This window comes from Culex quinquefasciatus, chromosome 3, assembly GCF_015732765.1.
Source record: "Culex quinquefasciatus strain JHB chromosome 3, VPISU_Cqui_1.0_pri_paternal, whole genome shotgun sequence".
Classification (NCBI taxonomy): domain Eukaryota; kingdom Metazoa; phylum Arthropoda; class Insecta; order Diptera; family Culicidae; genus Culex; species Culex quinquefasciatus.
The window spans coordinates 44,769,964-44,790,603 of NC_051863.1; the positions used below are offsets into that span (position 1 = coordinate 44,769,964).

The 20,640-nt window shown below is 42.6% G+C and overlaps 2 protein-coding genes across 4 annotated transcripts; one reads left to right on the forward strand and one right to left on the reverse strand.

The window, feature by feature from the left end:
* Positions 1 to 190: 190 nt before the first annotated feature.
* LOC6046881 (probable ATP-dependent RNA helicase DDX28) lies at positions 191 to 1,903 on the reverse strand. Its single transcript, XM_038258970.1, has one exon. The coding sequence runs from the start codon at positions 1,760 to 1,762 to the stop codon at positions 224 to 226; it is 1,539 nt and encodes a 512-aa protein (XP_038114898.1). The 5' UTR covers positions 1,763 to 1,903; the 3' UTR covers positions 191 to 223.
* A 4,579-nt stretch (positions 1,904 to 6,482) lies between these two features.
* Positions 6,483 to 16,753, forward strand: LOC6053749 (transmembrane GTPase Marf). Of its 3 annotated transcripts, none has more exons than XM_038258967.1 (9): positions 6,483 to 6,750; positions 7,076 to 7,865; positions 13,477 to 13,766; positions 13,833 to 14,063; positions 14,132 to 14,239; positions 14,565 to 15,488; positions 15,548 to 15,694; positions 15,763 to 15,959; positions 16,022 to 16,753. In XM_038258967.1, the coding sequence occupies exons 2-9, from the start codon at positions 7,601 to 7,603 to the stop codon at positions 16,221 to 16,223; spliced, it is 2,364 nt and encodes a 787-aa protein (XP_038114895.1). In that variant the 5' UTR covers positions 6,483 to 6,750; positions 7,076 to 7,600; the 3' UTR covers positions 16,224 to 16,753. The 3 variants fall into 3 exon arrangements, with proteins under 3 accessions (XP_038114895.1, XP_038114896.1, XP_038114897.1); XM_038258968.1 differs by having other exon boundaries at positions 7,335 to 7,865; XM_038258969.1 differs by having other exon boundaries at positions 6,484 to 6,750; positions 7,781 to 7,865.
* Positions 16,754 to 20,640: the final 3,887 nt, after the last annotated feature.

Below are 20,640 nucleotides of genomic sequence, written 5' to 3' on the forward strand. Positions count from 1 at the left end.
CCGTGATTCGTTCGTGCCCGTCGTGCCGGTGAAGGTTATCAAAAAGTCGCGAAAATAGCCCGGCGCACACACGGTGAACGGGAAAGGGCAAAGAATGGGTTCATTTGAAAAAGGTTGAAATTTTTTAAGAAATTAATTCTTACTAAATTTAAGAGCCATGGCCGTCATCAGTATTAAAAATATTTTTTTATTCTTTATGAACCTATTTATCTTCACTTATTGTTCAGTTCCCCGCCGTACCGTCCAAAGCCTTCAAACTTTTCTCAATTTTCCGCCGTATAATACCTTTCACGTTCGCATTCACGTTGGCCAGCGGATCGTTTGCCCTCGCCGAGTGTTCCACCCGCTGAACGGCATCGATCTCCGCCTGGCTGGACACCAGATTCGTCACCAGACAGTCGCCCCGGCTGCCAACCCGTCCGATCCGCCCAATTCGATGGATGTAATCGGCGGCGTACAGTGGAAAGTCAAAGTTTATCACGTGCGCCGCCCGAGTTGTGTCCAGGCCACGACTGGCGACGTCCGTCGTTGAGAGGACATTCACTTCGGCTTGCTGGAACTTTTCAAACTGTCCGAGACGAATCTTCAGCAGCATATCCCCGTTGAGATTCACGCAGGGAATGCCCGCCTCGTTGAGTTGTATCGAAACAAAGTCACACGTTGCCGTCTTGTTGCTGAAGATGATCAACGGGCGTTGCCGTTTGATGTCTTTTCGGACCAGGTCCAGCAATATTTGCGGCCGGTCTTGTTTGGTAACTCGCATAAATCGCTGCGAAACGTGCGTCATCAAGCGATGCAAGTTGGGACTAACGACCTCCTCCATGGTTTCGATGTTCACCAACCGACCGAGCAGTTCGTCCATGTTGGTAGGCATCGTTGCCGCGGCCAGCACCAGCTGCGTGCCCCGAACGTTATCTCCCAGATCCTGGAGGTGGTTTTTGTGGAACGGAAATCGCTTCATCAGGTGCAGCAACTTTGCGTTAAAACTGTCGTCCAGCAATGTGTCGGCTTCATCCAGAACAACCCACCGTACGGCATCGGTTCTATAGATCCCACTGGTAATCAGCTTGCTGATAGCTCCAAAACTGGCCACCAAAATATCAACCTCTTCAAAGTGGGGATTCAGCATTTGCTGGCGCGTTCTTCCTCCCAACAAGACTCTCGACGTTATATCCAACCCCCGCGTCAATCCCTCAACAACCCGCCCAATTTGCTGGGCCAGCTCCCTCCCAGGGGTCATTATCAGCACCAGCGGCGAGTTGAACTCTCGTTCTCCTCCGTTCAACTTTCTTCGCAAAATCCCTTCAACAATTGGCACCAAATAGCTGTACGTCTTGCCACATCCGGTCTCCGCCGCCAGCAGCACATGGTCCCCATTCAGCACTGCCGGCATGGCCTCCGCTTGATACGCCGTAGGAAATAACGCATGGCGCTGCTTCAGATTCTCCACCAAATCCTCCCGAACGCCCAAGTCCCGGAACGAAACCTCACTCAGCGCATGAGCCTCAAACGGTTGACGCACCGGATGGATGATGAAATAATCTCCCGTGGCCTTGCGGTGCCGCCAGCCCGACGATACCAGCTCGAGACTGCCGAACTTTGTTGGTTCCGCGCTGGAGGGAAACTGATCCACAAACTGGTTGTACTGCGTTCGCTTGCAGGTGATGACCGGCGTTCGGCGATCGGCGGACGTGGAGGCCAGTCGAGCAGCGGACGAAAAGCTTGCACGGAAGTTCAAAACTATTTTTACACTTTTCAACATTTTGGCATTGCTTAAAGGCTGATAGGAATTTTAAATTTAATTAAATTCTTGTAACTTTTAAGACTTAGTTATTTTGATGGAAGTTGCAAACTGGCGAGATGGACCAACCGCGGTCTTAGCCTGTCAGCCCAAAGGAAAAAAAAAAAAAAAAGAAGTTGCAAACTGTTATGCGAGAACGATGCACGTGTGACACTAAGTCTTTTTGTCTTATTTTCTTTTGATTATTTATTGTCTCATTCGTAAATAGTTGTGAAGTTAGCCCATTCACTTAAAAAGGCATTCATACACGCTACTGACATTCCACTCAATAAAGGAGTAAAAATGAGTAATGAAAATACCAACCATTTCACGGAGAATCGGCATTACACATTTCACAGTTTCAGTTTATACACCGCCGACTAGTTTCAACCATCGGACTGAAAAAAGTGCCACAGATAAAAAAATACTTTAATGACAAAAGTATTACAGTCATCCCACATATTCGGAACGGTTTACAGATCGGCCGATGGTTGAAAAATCATAGAAAATCGATAGTCGAACATAATGATTTGCTTTTTCCTTCACGTGGAAGCTTTTCTTGAGCTCTTTCGATTGATGTATAGACCGGCTGTAGTTTTTTTACGTTTTATATCATCTTTTAAAGAAAAACATTGACCCATGAAAACCACAAATTCGGAACACTTTTTTCTTGCGGATGTAAACAAACTTTGGTTCTCTCCAAGAATACAAATTTAAAAAAAAAAATAATGACTTCACACACTGAAATCAATGAAATTCATGCTTAGTGATGTTTTAAACATGGTCTGATGACTTTTTTGTGGAAATATCAGTTAAATTCAGGTGTTCCACAATTGTGGGAGGCACAATAACATCCCACAAATATGAAACAGGCTATTTGGAGGCAGTGTTTTGCTGCTCTGGATAAAATTGTCTTGAAATGAAGTTTTTGTCTTAAAAGTACTACTTTCACTAATGAAATAGCAAGAAAATATCCAAATAAAGGTCCTTAAAATAGTAGGGTTGACGGAAAAGCTGCATTTAGCATGCTATTGACAAATTATCTCGAAAGTGTTCCGAATTTGTGGGTGTTCCGAATATGTGGGATGACTGTATCGCGTATTATAATTAGAGTTCGAACGCGCTGATAATAACTTACTCTTGAAATAAAAGGTGGTCAATATTTGCTACATTAAAAGTTTTTTTTTTCTTGTTTTGAAAATGAAAACTTTTACTGCTACAGTTTTTGAAAATCTCATTGCTAACTGATTTAAAAGTTTTCACATTTAATTCGACTGTATAATTTCTTTCATTTTGTCGTTCTCGTGTAACCGTCCACGCCTAAGCTCAAAATGTAAACAGGTGATTTCGGTGGTTAGTGAGTGGTGGTCCACGACGACAATCAACAACGAGTGCGGCCACAGCCAGGACATGGACCACGACTTGGACGCGGAAACCTTCGAAGGAGGATGGTACGGGTGCGGAACAAGTTTGGGGGTTTAGGGGAAAGTTAGTTTTCAAAAGGCTAAGGCCAGCTTCCTGCAGGACCTGCAGCTGTTTCACGACCGGAACGGGTAAGAAGGAAGCTTGGGTGTTTGATTTTGTTTGTTTTTGTAGGACGCCGTTTATGCGGTTGCCGAAGATCGGAGGTCGGGATGTGAATTTGCACCGGATGTATTCGGTGGGGGTGGCCCGGGGTGGGTAAACGAGATTGAAGTTGAAGCAGATTTGCATCCGCTTTTTAAACAAGTACGATAAAGTTAAATTTAACGGCGAGGAGAAGGATCCGATGGAAGAGGAAAACGACGAGAAGCGGCATAATCGGAGGTGGTCAGCGCGGATGTTGCCATTGGTGCCGGCGGTTTAGGACTATCAGCAGCATTATATGCCGGAAGTGATGACGGGTCAGTGTGGGATGTCCTGAGGGTCCGCAGTCCATTTCTCGTCACGGGACATGTTTGATGAGTATTACCTAAACATCCTGAAGAACAGTTTGCACCAGTTCTGGAAGGACTGTCTGTACGAAAGCCGCAGGTCCTGGAGCTGTCGTGATCGGATTACTTCCAGAGGTTGGAGCGAGTTCCGACGAACCTGATCAAGAACATCTACCTGGAATATCGAAGAAGTCACCGGTGAGTATTGAGAATGTGTTCAGTGTCTAGCCAATTTCATTTACTTTCAAACTCTATCAGCAACTCCCGCTCGGGACGCTCCGCAGCTTAGTCCGGATGAACTTTGAAGGCGAGTTGGCAACATCTGAGAGGACGAAGTAATCGGTAACTATCAGTTCAGGCGCTTCACTTCCCTACCGGAAAACGTCGACTTCCCTTCCCGAATCAACAACCAATGGCCAACTCCTCCAAGCCTGTCCAGATGATGGCCGGCAACGAGACCACCCTGTTCTCCACATCGCTGTTGAGCTCCAAAATGAAGGACGCGATGTTGCTGCCCTAAGATACGTCCATCCGTAACCTACTCAGCCTGGGGTCTTCGGACGCGGAAGTTGGCCAACCATAAGCAGATGCGTTAAATACAACAAAAAACGAAAACATACTGTTTCTATATTAAAATATAGAAAATAAATCCATCACATTTTTCGAAAATCATCACTGCGTTTGTCAAAGCGTTTGTCAGTTTATGCTGAATTCAACAATATATTGTATGTAAACATTGGCGCGAAGCGAGAGAAGAGAGCTAGTGAAGAGAGGGAAGAGAGAAAAATCGGTTGACAGATTGTTCGCTAGAAGCAAAAACGCCAAACAAGAAGAAGACAACTGCGGTCAAAAGTGGTTGGCTCGTGGCACGTCAGTTCGTCAGTGGTAGAACTACAAGTAGAATCATCCAGGTCCAGGTCCACCAGCGTTCCCGGTTGAAATAAAACTAATCCCGAGACTGCCTCAACCAACCGCACCCCATTTGGGCTCGCCGAGACATTTGATGAAGGACCTGGCAGCTGGCGGTTTTTCACTAGCACTTGTTCTTTTCCTGTCACTCGTCGGTCGATGTTCTAGGCTCCTGCACAATCAAATTTGAAATAAATAACGATCAAGCATCCAAAACATGTCAACACTCACGTCAAATCCCCCTACACAACGATAATCTCACAAACGTTGGACGTTACCTCTTCTTTGTCCATGATACGGTCCGGCGCTCCTGAACTTGTACCGGTTCCAGGCTGTTACGTTCCCTCCCCCGCTTTACGACAGCATTCTCATGAGTGCTTAGCGATAAAGTTTTGTGCACTTCAGCCGTCGCTTTACATGATCTTTGCCAACAGTACTTCTTGTTGAACAGCAGGTTCCAGTACCAGTTGAACTGCTACTAATAGAACTACACCGAGCAGGCCAATTTTCAGCATGAGCCACTGAAGAGGGCTTCGTTGTTGAGGGCATAGTCCTTGCAGGGGGAACTATAGGAGGGAAGACTTTTGGGTCGGGACGGGCTTGTACGGAAGATTCAGGCCAAACGTTGTGGGGTAGCTTAAGTCGGCATTCGGATTGGTTTGAGGGTTGTTCGTGAACTCCCTCCATCATGGCTATCATGACCAACAGCTGCTGCTTGATGAAGTGGTACAGTTTCTTCTACGGGATTTGGCAGCGTGACGGCCTTCGTGTCAAGATTGTAATCTTGTGTAATCGCGTGGTTCGTGATACGCCTTGATCTTGTTCGCATCCTCGTCCGGGAGTCTAAATAGGATCCTTGCTTCATGCCATGACCGCTATCAACACCGCCTGTTTCACCCTTATTCATTTTATCCGCCCAAAAAACCCGGTCGGTCTTCGCGCCAGTTGATGTCCTTACTCAGATAGTCTGTCAGGTTTTCCTTCTAGCCGGTTAAGTCTGGTGTCGGAACAACCACCTACACACAAAGCGTTCCAGTCTGAGCAGTGCCTGGTCCAGATCGTTACGTCGCTTGGTTGATGGCTTCAACTGTGTCAGTGTGTGCCACCCGCGGAACACCGGCAGATATTCGTGGCTCAAAACCGAAGGTGTGACCATCTTGATAATCCTTGCTGGCACCACAGGTTGTTGCGACGACGGGACGAGTCACTGCAAAAGATGATCCTCGATTAGCACCTTTTCCGGCCACGGCATGCTTCGATACATGCAAATCCAGGATCTGTCCCCTTCACTCCAGGATTTGAAACCCGAGGCCCCGCTTTTTTCATTCAATTCCGAAAGAAGATGAACCTCCACTTATGCTGTTTCGGCCTGTTTGCTGCATTCCGTCGAGGTTCTCGTAGGACAGATGGTACGGGAATAGATCGATCAACAGCTGGAACCGAAAGCTCAACCCGGCGCGACGAGAATGTAGCTGTTAAACATTAAAAAACAGTTTCTATAATAATAATTTTGTTTTACCAAACTTACCAAACCACCTAACACAAAACACCTCAGTCAAACGCTAAGTCCAAAATGTCACTTTTAGATTTCGGCAAAGTCACCAAGCAAAATGAAGTTCAGTTCAGTGATCTCAAATTTGCAATGCAAAATCAAAACAAACCCATCTCAAATTTGAGATCGGTGAAACGAACTTCATTTTGCTTGAACGAACTTAAAAATTGAGTTCCATCAGTAAGCGTGTATATTTTTTCATGATTGCGTTATCCATCCGAATTTAACTTAACCTCACTCGAGCGTGTATGATCAGCCGCGGCTACACTTTCCGTTCTTTGATTGCGCGCGACGTTAGCTCACAACACTAGCGATCGCCTCGACTTCTGTCAATCCACCATCAATCTGTCATCGTGGAAAAAGCTGCGAAGAAAATTTATAAGTTACATCACGCGTGTGTGTTGTCGCGCAGAGCTAAAACATTTGAGTTTCGATCCAAAAAGTGCACATAAGTTGGGGAAAATTAGTGATTCGTGACCCCTGCATAATTTCCTTCCGGTGGCTTACAGCAAGTGGCGATGAACTGTTGAGTGGGGCGCCGGAAATCGTGACAAGCGGAAGGCACACACCACTTGAGCATGTCCGAGTCGAAGCAGGTTCGTGAACGTGAGGAGGCTGAAGGAAAAGATTTTAGATTTGCATCCATCGCTTTCTTTTTTTTCCCCCTTCGATGTTTGCGTCTTAAGTTAGAACGAAAATAATCTGAGGCGTAGTTCTTGTTTTGGGGCTCCGGAAAAAGAACTCGCGGTCGCAGCTTGCGCAGTTCCAGAAGCTGGCAAGCGGTTGACGGATTGACAGATTTCTCTTTCCTTTTCTCTAGGCCCGCACTATCCAAGTAGACCGTGCGAATCATTGTTGTTGTTGGCTTCTCACTTTTGATTAATCATTGTTTCTTTTACCTTTCTTCTGTTTTTATTTCAGTTGCTTCCTTGAGTTGTCCAAAAAGAAAAGAAAAAAGTACCGCTATCGCCACAGATTCCACGATTCACCTTAAAAATCCGGAGTAGATTGCACATCACCTGATTATTGTTGCCCGAGCTTGCTCTGTAATCGCTGTTCAGTTCTTTTATTTAGAATTGATTTTCGCATTTCCACATCGCTCCAAGTTTTGTGTTATTTTATTTTTCGCGAAAGTGTTCTCTGAATTACCAATTTCTCTGAAATGTGCGTGTTATTGTAGGAAAAACATTCGAAACAAAGCCGAAACACACAAGCTCCTTTCTAATCAGCTTATTTTTGCTATCAACACCACTACTATGCCTCTGGCCACCGTCGTCATCGTGGCCACTCGAACGTAATCCTCCGCGCGCACTCACACGAACTCACGAAACTAAAACAACAACAACAACAAATCGCGCAATTCGAATCGCGTAATACAACAAATAAATTATCGACCGCGCGTTTGGTTCCGACGAAAAAAAAAAACTCTTCTCTCGCCCTTGCTGAATGGCCGCCTATCTGAACCGGACCATCTCGATGGTGACCGGTGGGGGCGGTGGTGCGACGAACGGAACCGGCTACGACAACACGGCGGCGGCCCTGCTCGATGCGAATGCGTCGCCACGCGGACTGCACACGCACGGCGGCGGTGGAACCACCGGCCACAACGACGTGTCGCCGCTGCAGATCTTCGTGCGCGCCAAGAAGAAGATCAACGACATCTTCGGCGAGATCGAGGACTATGTGGTCGAGACGACCGGATTCATCGATGGTGAGTGTGTTTCGAATAAGTAGCGGACGAAAAAATCTAACAATTATAACAACAGAATCTGATCTGATATTAATTATAAACTAGGTTATCAATAATTAAAAATTTCCTTAAAAAAAACTGGAAATTATAAATTCTTAAATTATTAAATGCAAAAAGTTTAAATAACTACTACAATTATAAAATTGTAGAATTAAGCTTTTACAAATATTTTTAAATACTGTTCCAAAAAACCGTAAAAGCCATTGGTAAACAAAGCCCTTTTTGCATCGGTATTCGACCTACTTACGATAAACCAATTTCAAAAATCAGTTCATCTACACGTCCTTCAAGTGCCCTGAACTAAAAACAAATGAAATATTGTTGCAATTTGAAGAAAAACGAAAATTAGTATCGGAGGCCACGGTGGCTCTTACGGCTTTTTTGAAAACTCACCTGAGAAATTATAAACTTCTTAAATTCGTAAATTCCTCAAATCGTTAAGTCATAAATCACGAAACAAAACGAAACTATTGGCACTACGCCCCCGGGGCATGGCCTTCCTCTAACGTGGGATTTCTGCTCCAGCGCCTTTGACGAGACAGGAGAAACCGGGACCGACGTTTTACTTCACCATCCGATAGAAGCTCAGTGGATAAGGCGGGAATCGAACCCGCGTCTCATAGCATCATCGGGATCGGCAGCCGAAGCCGCTACCATAAATCACATAATTCCTAAATTACTAAATTTTTGAATTCTTTACTTTTTAAGTCTCTTAATTCTTGAATTTAAATTCAAGAATTTAGATTTTTTTAATCCTTGGGCATGAGTAAGGACCTTGACGCCGTCAGTGTCTTGAGAGGTGGTCCCAAGGCCGAGTAGGAGTTCATGAAGCAAATTAGTCGTCTCCCACCCCTTTTAAATTGAAAAATTAACTCTGAAACCAGCGCCTACTCACAAAAGAAACAGAGGCCTCTTCTAGGCAATGTAGGATAGCATAAAAAAAAATCAAGGAAAAAATAAATTTGAAATTTATTTTAAAAAATATGTTACGTGCATAAATTTTAAACTTCCATTTAAGTAATGATACAAAGCATTTTGATATGTCAAAATTTCCATCGAGTCTCGGTCAATCAATAATGTAATGATATCGGACAATATTCGTTAATCTGTTGAACTAACGGTTTCGGAATATGGCTGTATCGACCTTTGTTGCGAATCGAGGATCTACTGGAGTTTTGACGATCAAATGGAGCCTAACTTTTCAAAGGGCCACATAGGTTTTGTGAACAGGAGTGTATCTCTTTCACTCAAATGACAGTTTACATAAGATATGACAGGGATGCGCGCTTGTTTGCAAGGCTTGTGTGCCCTACTGAAATGGAAGGCACGAAATAGTCTTCTTAACGACGAGTGTTGTAAAATATGAACTGTTCATCTATGTTTATTGGTTTTGGAAGCGGCAAGTCAGGTATAAAAACAAGGTAAAGTAATGTTTGGCTTTGCAATTAAAATATCGGGGATTTGAGATTTAAGTTACTTTCAGACAGTTTAGTTTGGGTTGATTAATTGGACTTAAATGATTAGTTGAACTGTTCGAAGTGTACTAAATATTTCATTTACAGATCTGCTTCTAGTTGTAATGTACGACAAGACTACTGACGGACGCGACAGGATGGGCCAAAAAAGGCCTAAAGAATTATGTTCCCTAGACAAGTTAGTTTTCATCATTCAATTTTCAATATTTTTTTTTAATTTCCTTTAAATTTGAAATACATCGTAGGTTTCTTTCAGGCCATTTTACTCGTAATTATAATTTCAGATTTTCTATATTCACTTTCAAACTTAGATTAACGTAATTGCTCAAGTCATCCAAATTCTTACAACTCACACCTACACTATTTTTCTTTCACCTTCCCCCCTCCCGATACCCTATATCTTCCGGTGGTGTTCATTTTGTATGCAATACTAGTTCGGCCACTACCCTTTTTGCTTTCCTCACGTTACTGAGGAAAGGCTATAAAATCACTCGAAAAATGAACTTCTCAATTAGACCTCCTAAACCCACCTTCATGTATACCTATCGACTCAGAATCAAATTCTGAGCAAATGTCTGTGTGTGTGGTGGGATGTTGATCAAAAAATTGTCACTCGATTATCTCGACATTGGCTGAACCGATTTTATCCGTTTTGGCGTCATTCGATCCGTCTTGGGGTCCCATAAGTCGCTATTAAAAATCATGCAGTTTAGTTAAGTACTTCAAAAGTTATGCTTAAAAAACGATTTTAACAAAAGTCCGGAAGATTATAAAAAGGGTGGTTTTTGTAAGAAAACCCGTCATGCTATACATTTTCAGGAAGGTATTTAAAAGACCTTTCCAACGCGTCCAAGACATTGAAGATCTGACAAATCTATCAAAAGTTATAAGCACTTAAGTGTTATTTATACGCTTTTTGGAGGCCGGATCTCAGATATGTTCATGAAAAAGTTGTCCGGAGCTCTCATGTGACCTATCGTTGGATAGGTATTCAAAAGACCTTTCCAACGCGTCCAAAACATTGAAGATCTAACAACCCTATCAAAAGTTATATGCAATTAAGTGTTATTTACGCACTTTTTCGAGGCCGGATCTCAGATATTTTGATGAAAGTGCTGTCCGGATCTCTCATGCGACCTATTGTTGGATAGGTATTCAAAAGAGCTTTCCAACACGCCCAAAACATTGAAGATCTGACAACCCTATCAAAAATTTTAAGCACTTAAGTGTTATTTATACGCTTTTTGGAGGCCGGATCTCAGATATGTTGATGAAAACGTTGTCCGGATCTCTCATGCGACCTATCCTTGGATAGGTATTCAAAAGAGATTTCCAACGCGTCCAAAACATTGACAATCTGACAACCCTATCAAAAGTTATAAGCACTTAAGTGTTATTTACGCACTTTTTGCATTTTGGATAGCACCCTTTAAATGTGAGGAAGGCGCCAACCACCTAAGGGTGGATTAAGTAAAGTTTTTATTTTCAATTTCCAAATTTCAGATATCGAAAAATGTTCAAATTTCCTTTATTATTCTTTAAATTTATTTGTAATTAGAATTTTCTGAATTAGAATTTTTGAAATTATAAATATGCGTTTTCCCGTATTTTTTAATTATTTGCATTGTTGAATTTAAAAATTTCAGATTTTTTATTATTTCAGTCAGAAATTTCATATTACATAGTGTGGGAACCTACTTCAGGTTCCCAGGGACTCTCCTGCTTGGCCATTATTCCGGTCACCGGCGTGCTATTCGCGGCCTCTTGTGCCCACGTGCTCTCACTGCCGCAGTCTGTTCTTGACTGACTCCCCGTGTGTATGTGTGTGTCCTCGCCTGACAACTTGTCAAGATGTTGGCGCTTTAGGTGAGCACCACACATAGTATGTTTATTGTCAGGTTTTTTTTTCCCGTGTGGATCAATCGGACAGTGCACTGGACTCACAATCCAGAGGTTGCTGGTTGGTACTAGCAATAGTTGCTGACAGCTATAAAGACAACTTCTTGTTGCTCCATTTTGACCAAAAAACTAAATCTGTCCCTTGAATTTCAAGATTCTGCATTCTGAGATTCGGCGAGAATTTTCAATATTATAATATCGAATAAAAAATTTTTAAAACGACATTTCCAAAAAAGTGTCCACTTGGATTATGGATGGTCCCAAAAGGAAAACTCCAATTATTAGCCGCCACTTCTGTTTCTCTTACTTTTCAGCTGCGTACCGCTTAAGAGCGAGTCCACGAGCAAAGCATACCCATCTCGCATCGACCTCACCAATCTGCCTGAAATTTTCAGGGATTGTTTGTACATATCTGGAGTTTTTTTTTGAAAAGGTCCTATAAACCAAATTTTCATTTTTTGCTTTTTGGGTGTTTTTGATTACCCCTGACTCAAGGCGGTTCTAAAAACACCCAAAAAGCAAAAATTGAAAATTTGGTTTATAGGACCTTTTCAAAAAAAAAAACTCTAGATATAAAACTAGCATCTGGCCAAAATATGAGCACTCTAGGTCAACGGAAAGTGGGGCAAATCGGGACACAAAGTTTGAAGGTTCAAAAACTTCAAAAATCGTAAAAAGGCTTTAACTTGGGCAAAATTCAATTTAATTTCCAAATTCAAAATGCATCTAAAAGGGCTCAAAAAATGCAACAAAATGCAGGGTAGAGCATCCTAATTGGTTGAATCTGAAGGGAGTTATTGGCATTTTAGTGAAAAAATAGCATAATTTTCAAACTCAAATAAAAAAGTGTTCTATCCAGATATCAAGTCGGTTCGACCTTCAGCTTGTAGGGGATATCTGGGACTACCATCTGAGACTGAGAACGCTTTGGGTAAGGCAGTTTAACATATTTAGTAGACACTTCTACTTTTAATGAATTTTTTGGTTGTAAATTTTTGCTCGGGGGACCCCTTAGATCCTATTTTCTGATGATAATTTTATCATATTCGTGTTCCTGAGACAATTTCACAATAAAAACATGCATAAAAATGTTTATTTTCATCCATTTTAACCCTTTAAAAAATGAAAGTTAAAAAAAATTGAGATGCTGTTTTTTTTCTGATGTCATATAGTATCCTTGGAAACGAACTTGAATTTCAACAAATGTGAATCGAAGATTTTTTTTAACTTTCATTTTTTAAAGGGTTAAAATGGATGAAAATAAACATTTTTATGCATCTTTCTATTGTGAAATTGTCTCAGGAACACGAATATGATAAAATTATCATCAGAAAATGGGATCTAAGGGGTCCCCCGAGCAAAAATTTACAACCAAAAAATTCACTAAAAGTAAAAGTGTCTATTTAATATGTTAAACTGCCTTATCCAAAGCGTTCTCAGTTTCAGATGGTAGTCCCAGATGTCCCCTACAAGCTGCAGGTCGAAACCGAGTTGATATCTGGATGGAACACTTTTTTATTTGAGTTTGAAAATTGTGCTATTTATTCACTAAAATGCCAATAACTCCCTTCAGATTCAACCAATTAGGATGCTCTACCCTGCATTTTGTTGCATTTTTTGAGCCCTTTTAGATGCATTTTGAATTTTGAAATTTAATTGAATTTTGCCTAAGTTATAGCCTTTTTAAGATTTTTGACGTTTTTAAACCTTTAAACTTTGTGTCCCGATTTGCCCCACTTCCTGTTGACCTAGAGTGCTCATATTTTGGCCAGATGCTAGTTTTATATGTACAAATAACCCCTGAATATTTCAGGCAGATTGGTGAGGTCCAAACGACGTCCCATACAAAGGGGTATGCCCTGTTCGTGGACTCGCTCTTAAGAAAAATCTTTTCGTGACCCTTTGCTTGACCGTTTCTTGATCGTTTTTTTATCTGGAGTTTTTTTTAAATGGTCCAATAAACCAAATTTTCAGTTCTTGAGTTTTTTTTTGAAAAGGTCCAATAAACCAAATTTCCAGTTTTTGCTTTTTGGGTGTTTTTGAAACCGCCTTGAGTCAAGGGTATTTAAAAACACCCAAAAAGCAAAAACTGAAAATTTGGTTTATTGGACCTTTAAAAAAAAACTCCAGAATTTTACCCTCACTATAAACGGAGTTGAAAATTTAACGTGTTTCTACTTGAAATTTTTACCTTCCAGCCCTGCCCGCCCAGGTCGAGATCGTGGACAAGGCCGAGTCGGAGCTGTTCCGCAGCTACGTGCTCAAGGTGGCCGGCATCCGGGAGGTGCTGGCGCGGGACCACATGAAGGTCGCGTTCTTCGGGCGCACCTCCAACGGCAAGAGTTCCGTCATCAACGCCATGCTGCGGGACAAGATTCTGCCGAGCGGAATCGGCCACACCACCAACTGCTTCTGCCAGGTCGAGGGCGTCGACGGTGACGAAGCGTACCTGGTCAAGGAGGGCTCCGACGAGAAGTTGAACGTAACGGTGCGTAGGAATTTTTTTACTTGAGTTGAAGAAGTGATGCTGACTTAACGTGTTTATACATTACAGTCGATCAAGCAGCTGGCGAACGCGCTGTGCCAGGAGAAGCTGTGCGAGAGCTCAAAGGTGCGAATATTCTGGCCACGCAAGCGGTGCAGCCTGCTGCGGGACGACGTGGTGTTTGTGGACTCGCCCGGTGTGGACGTTTCGCCGAACCTGGACGACTGGATCGACAACCACTGCCTGAACGCGGACGTGTTTGTGCTGGTGCTGAACGCCGAGTCCACGATGACGCTGGCGGTAAGTGTTGGGAGTTTGGGAGGGGAGACAAGATCGGATTTTTAACGACAAGCGTTTGTTCTTTTTAGGAAAAGTCATTCTTTCATGAAGTGTCGACCCGGCTGTCCAAGCCCAACATCTTTGTGCTGAACAATCGTTGGGATGCGTCCGCGTCGGAGCCAGAATTTCAAGAATCGGTAAGTTTGGGGCAGGTGGAACCGTATCGCTAGAGTTTTTCATTCTGTTCATTGGTTGGTTTTTTCTTTCACACCTTTTTCCATTACATTCGAAAACGTTTTCGTTTTGCCAGATGGACCTGGATAAGGTAACGAAGCGAGTGGCTGAAAAGAGTGTAGCTTCATGTGCCAATTTGTCCTGTTTGCTTTCTAGCCGATACACTTTTTGGGGTTCTGTCGATCTGCACTTGTAAATTCGAATTTTGTCATGCTTAAATCCTCAGTAATAGAAAAAAGCTTGTTTGTACAGTTCTTCAAATCAAATTAAAACTTCTTCTCTCTTCAGGTCAAAGCCCAGCACCAGGAGCGCTGCATTGACTTTCTCGTCAAAGAGCTGAAGGTGGCCACCCTGAAAGAAGCCGAGGAGCGAGTATTTTTCGTGTCGGCCCGTGAAACGCTCCAGGCTCGGCTGAAGGAGGCCGAGGGACTGCCGGCGATTGCCGGTGCGCTGGCGGACGGTTTCCAAAATCGCTACTTTGATTTCCAGGACTTTGAGCGCAAGTTTGAGGAGTGCATCTCGAAGAGTGCCGTCCGGACCAAGTTCGAGCAGCACAGCTCGCGCGGCAAGGGCATTTCCAGCGAGATGCGCATGATGCTGGACAACATCTACGACCGGGCGAACCAGCTGCGCAACCAGAAGCTGGAGCAGAAGAAAAAGCTTACCGACCGGATCGCCAGCACCGAGACGCAGCTGATGCAGGTGACGCGCGAGATGAAGATGAAGATCCACAACATGGTCGAGGAGGTCGAGCAGAAGGTGGCGAAGGCGTTGAACGAGGAAATCTGGCGGCTCAACGTACTGGTCGACGAGTTCAATCTGCCCTTCCACAGCGACCCGCTGGTGCTGAACGTGTACAAGAAGGAGATCAACGGCCACGTCGAGAGCGGGCTCGGCTCGAATCTGCGGGCGCGCCTCAGCACGGCACTGGCTATGAACGTCGAGACGGCCCAGCGAGAGATGACCGACCGCATGACCGCGCTGATCCCGTCGGAAAAGATTGTATTTGCCACGCACCAGGTCGTCGCCCGGACCCAGCCGTTCGAGATGCTGTACACGCTCAACTGTCAAAATCTGTGCGCCGATTTCCAGGAAAGCTTGGACTTCCGCTTCTCGTGGGGCATCACGGCGTTTATCGCGCGATTCAACGGCAAGATGCGGGCCGGCACCAAGAAAGCTATCACACACAACCGGCAGAACAGCAACATGAACGTGAGTGGCGTCAACAGGCTTGTAGATTCGACTTGAGTAACGCTTCTTAATTTCGGCAGGTCTCGCAGATAATGTCACCAACCTCACCAATGTGTCTTATGCCGGAGAACGAACTCATCACGCAGGAGCAGCTGTCGGTGATATCGAAGGTGGCGGTCGCCTCGATCGGATCGCAGGGAACGTTGGGCTTGCTGGTTGGTGGAGTGGTAAGTAACGCCGATCTTATCTCCCAGGTCCTTCTCAGTTCAACATGTCCCCCCCCCCCCCTCGACAGCTCCTCAAAACCATCGGCTGGCGGGTGATTGTGGGTGCGGGCATCCTGTACGGCAGCGTGTACCTCTACGAGCGCCTGTCCTGGACCAACGCGGCCAAGGAGAAGACCTTCAAGAACCAGTACGTGCAGCACGCGACCCGCAAGCTGAAGCTGATTGTGGACCTCACCTCGGCCAACTGCAGCCACCAGGTTCAACAGTAAGTGACCGCTTTTGATCGCAATACCCCCTCAAAAACTAACCAACTCCCTCCCCCATCAGGGAACTCTCGAGCACGTTTGCCCGGCTGTGCCGCGTCGTCGACACCGCCACCACCGACATGAACAGCGAGCTCAAGGAGATTGAAACGTCGCTCGCGGTGATCGAGGCCAACCAGAAGCAGATCAAGGTGCTCAGCAATAAGGCCAACTTTATCCAGCGCGAGCTGGACATCTTCGAGAGCAACTACATTAAGGAGAACTAAGATGTTGACGACTAACAAACCCCCCCCCCCTAATATATTGTATTAGAGAGAAAAAAAAAACAGCAAAGAAGAAACAGTGCGGCAGAGCGCTAAGATGTCAAGGTTGTTTGTTATCAATGATCAAATTTGTTCTCTTTTTTATAAATTCTGATTTATCAACCAGTTTTTAACACACCACACACACTATGAGAATATATATTTTGGTTTTTTCCGCTAGTAGCAGTTGAAAAAAAAATTATTAAGTAAAGCCGTGTTTCGACAAACGATCTGCTGCTGCGCACTGACGACGAAATTCGAATGAAGAAAAAAAAGATCGCTGCTGGCTGAGAGAGCAGCGAGTAAAAATAGTAAAATAAACATATTTCAATGTAACTGTGTATAATACTTTGTAAGAAATTTAGCGGTAATCGTTTGGAGTGGAAGCGGGAGAACAAAAAGAAAACATACTAACGTTTTTTGTAGATAATAGTAGTTATACTCGAGTTGTAAAATAAATACACTTCAGAAATCTTTCAGTACCTATCGATTAACGAATTGCGTTTTTATTTACATACTGCAATGTGTGTAGCAGTTCTTAATCTAATCTTGAAGGTTAGCATTTTTTTAATCAAAACAAATTTTGCACGATCGCAACTTTTTTCTCGAGAAATTTCAATCGTCGTCGATCTTTGCTAGGGGAAATATGCCCATTTTAAGCCCTAATAAGCGGTCGTGTTTGAATGATGCTGGATAATCTGGATTGTTCCTTGAAATTCACTAAAACCAAGTACACCAACGAGTAGAGCAACTTTTTGTGCACATTTCTGTTTATTTTCACTTTTATTAATAGTTATGCTATTCCTTTTACAAGCATTTAAAAAAAATATTCCAAAAATGCATTCTAATCAGTCGAATGTCGAATGCATTGGGCCACGCCCATTTTTCTATTTTCAGCTTAGTTCTTTTTTTTCTTCCAGCGCTCTTTTGGGTCTGCTTAGTGCTGCCAAAATTGATGAAATTTTAAGCGAACACTCACGAAAAGTAGCATTCATAGCGAAAGTTTCCTGGCAGCACTTGCTCACTCTACCAGGCGCTGCACCAGCATGTTGGTGGTGTTGGTGGCCACCCTTTGTTCTTTATTTGCCCTCGCTCCTCGCTCGGTTTTCTTCAGCCTTCGATTGGAATGGGTAGTCAAAATTGAAACGTCAGAAGACTTAGCGCGTTTGTTTTTTTGATGGCGCTTGGTAATTAATTACATGTTTTGGGATTAATTTTCAAGTCAGTGAGTAACTAATGTTCAAAAGAACATGTTGCCGGTAGTTGGAAGCAATTTTATATCTTAAGCGCTTTAAAATCGTTAGCGCAAGTGAAAAGATATTGATGGCGACTTTCGTTAAGCTCTCATCTTGCGTGTGGATGTGTGTGCCAAAATGATAAGAAACGGTCTCGCAAAATAGAAATTATGATCAAATCATTAAATTTGATCTTTTTGGCCAGTAAATGGCATAAATTTGCGTGCTTACTCGAGGTGGTGCTGTTGCTGGTAAGTTTATAGTCTAAAAAGTATTTTTGAAGCTTAATTCGAGCATCAAACTCTCCGTATGACGAAGATAGGTGTTTGATTAAAAATGGTATATTTCCCCTATGGGTCGTATCAACAAAGTTTAATAAAGCAAAATGTAGAGAATTTCAAATCAGGGATCAGCGCGTATTTAATAATATGAGAAGAAGAGATAACATGTTTCAACACTACGGATCAATTCACTGCTAGAGTGTAAACCTTCTGATAGCCGACTGCTTAGCGTCCCAGACCATCAATCCAAAGGTGTGAGTTCGAATCCCACCTGATTCATTTTCGTTTTTATTCATATTCAAATTCCTGATTCCAAATTTCAAAGGTACCGACCGGGATTTGATCCCTGAACCTTCTGCTTGGGAGACAGAAGCCGTAACCATTAAGCCACAGAGCCGGTTCTTAACTTGAAAACGGTGCACTTTATCAAAATTTCACTAAAGTACTTTTTGATTGCAAATTTGAATTACATCGAAAAATGAAGTTGAAAATTTTTTGGGACCAATAATTCGATTTTTTTAAATAATCAATATTGATTCAAAAATTCATAACTCGGTCAAAGATGTTTGCCCATTCTGCAAATTTCTGAAAAGTTGGCATTTGATGTCCTCTAAAACATATCAAAAATGAAAAAAATAAAAATACTATTTTTTTTGCAAATCGAGTTTTAGTGATAGAAATTTAAATAAAAACGTTACTTAATCCACCCTTAGGTGGTTGTTGCCTTCCTCACATTTAGAGGGTAAGGCTATCCAAAATAGATACACAAGGGCGGACCTTTCAGTGTTCAATCAACTTGATTAATTATTCATACCATCAGATTGGGTAGTCAGATCTTCATAATTCAGGGCACTTATCTGCCGTTCTACGCATAATTGTCCCATGTTCAAAAAAGTGCAACGGAGAAAAACGCGATTGAAATTTTTCGACCGTTTTTTGTGATTCTACGCATAATTGTCCCGTGGGTTAATTTTCACGCTATAAGTCCTTTATCATCCCAGTTAGCAGTTAATCACTCTTATTCGTAATCCTCTTGCTATACAACAGCTAAACAAGACACAATACTTCGTAAAACTAATGATTTCGTGAAAGAAAATACTTGGTGGGACAATTATGCGTAGAAGATCAACGATGGGACAAACAGACTTGGTGTTGTTTTTGATGAGTTTCCTAACAAAGCACTGGATTTTATGGATTTTTCTTAAAGTATACATCAAATTAAACTTAAAAATGTCAAAAAGTCAGAATCGACCAAAAATGACATGGGACAATTATGCTTAGAACGGCAGTTATGTGCTTATAACTTTTGATAGGGTTGTCAGATCTGCAATCTACTGAACTCGTTGGAAAGGTCTTTTGATTACCTATCCATCGACAGGTCGCATGATAGATCCGGACAACGTTTTCATCGAAATATATGAGATCCGGCCTCTAGAAAGTGCATAAATAACACTTAAGTGCGCATAACTTTTGTTAGGAATGTCAGATCTTCAATCTTTTAAACTCATTGGAAAGGTCTTTCGAATACCTTTTTAAAAATGTATAACATAACGGGGTTTCTTACAAAAACCACCCTTTTTACAATTTTCCGGACTTTTGTTAGAATCTTTTTTTTCTTTTGAAGTACTTTACTAAACTTTATAATTTTCAATAGCGACTTATGGGACCCCAAGACGGATCGAATGAGACCAATACGGTCCAAATCGGTTCAGCCAGTGCCGAGATAATCCAGTGCAATTTTTTTTATCAACATCCCACCACACACACAGACATTTGCTCAGAATGTGATTTTGAGTCGATAAGTATACATGAAGGTGGGTCTAGGAGGTCAAATCAAGAATTTCGTTTTTCGAGTGATTTTACAGCCTTTCCTCAGTAAGGTGAGGAAGGCAAAAATCGCCAATTTTTTTTTACCGTGTATCATTTTTTCCAGTGTAGTCTCATATCCATACCTACAACTTTACCGCAGACACTAAATCGATCAAAAAATTCCTTCAAAAGATACAGATTTTTGAATTTTCATGCATCATTTTTGTATGGACAGCTGCCAAATTTGTACGGAAAATTATATGGACAAACTAATGATGCAAAATGGCTTCTTTGGGCATACCAAAGGCACCAAAAAAGTTTCAGCCGGATTAAAAAATACAAAAATTTAAATTAAAGAAAAAAGGCCGATTCCGTAGAGAACTGTTCATTTGCGGAAATCGCAGAGATCATTATTTAGGCTCAATTTTGCCATGTCCAACCTTGATTTCGTACCTAAATAAGCCCCGTGGCTGCAAAAAAAAAAAACAGAAATAAGCAAAGCATGCTTCGGACGACATGCTGTTGGTATCCTAAAGTGACACGTGGTCGTAAAATACGTTGTGCTAATCGAAGTGCGCTTATAGTCGCAGCTAACCAACAGTTAAGCTAAGAACAAGATTGTCCGTTCGACGCAATGGTTAACGCAGAACGATTGTCCGTCAGACCTGGACGCAAACGCAAAATTTTGAGCCTGTCATCATAGCCTGCCAGTCATCGACCATTGAACAAAGCAACCCCTTTAGATTGTTCGACTGACAGTTGATAGAAAAATCTAACTGGCACAGCGTTCTGCGTTCACCACTGCGCCGAACGGACAATCTTGTTCTTAGCTTTAGAACAGACCGCCGCACATTGCGCAGTAGCCAGACTGACGCTCTCTAGAACCGCAGAATGTTAACTTTTCTTGCCATAATACTAGAGTTCGAGCCTAACATTTCAAAAGGGCACATAACTTTTGTAAACAATATAGCGCTATCCCACTCACTCAAATGACAGTTTACAAAAGAGGGCTTTTGTTAATTTGATTTGATTAACCGCGGTGGATTTTCTTGAAAT

Excerpts from the sequence above, each read along its gene's own strand:
- LOC6046881 (XM_038258970.1), bottom strand. The coding sequence starts at position 1,762 with ATGTTGAAAAGTGTAAAAATAGTTTTGAACTTCCGTGCAAGCTTTTCG.
- LOC6053749 (XM_038258967.1), top strand. The coding sequence starts at position 7,601 with ATGGCCGCCTATCTGAACCGGACCATCTCGATGGTGACCGGTGGGGGC. Across the intron at positions 14,064-14,131 it reads AGTCCACGATGACGCTGGCG|GAAAAGTCATTCTTTCATGA; the intron begins GTAAGTGTTGGG and ends TGTTCTTTTTAG. Across the intron at positions 15,960-16,021 it reads TGCAGCCACCAGGTTCAACA|GGAACTCTCGAGCACGTTTG; the intron begins GTAAGTGACCGC and ends CTCCCCCATCAG.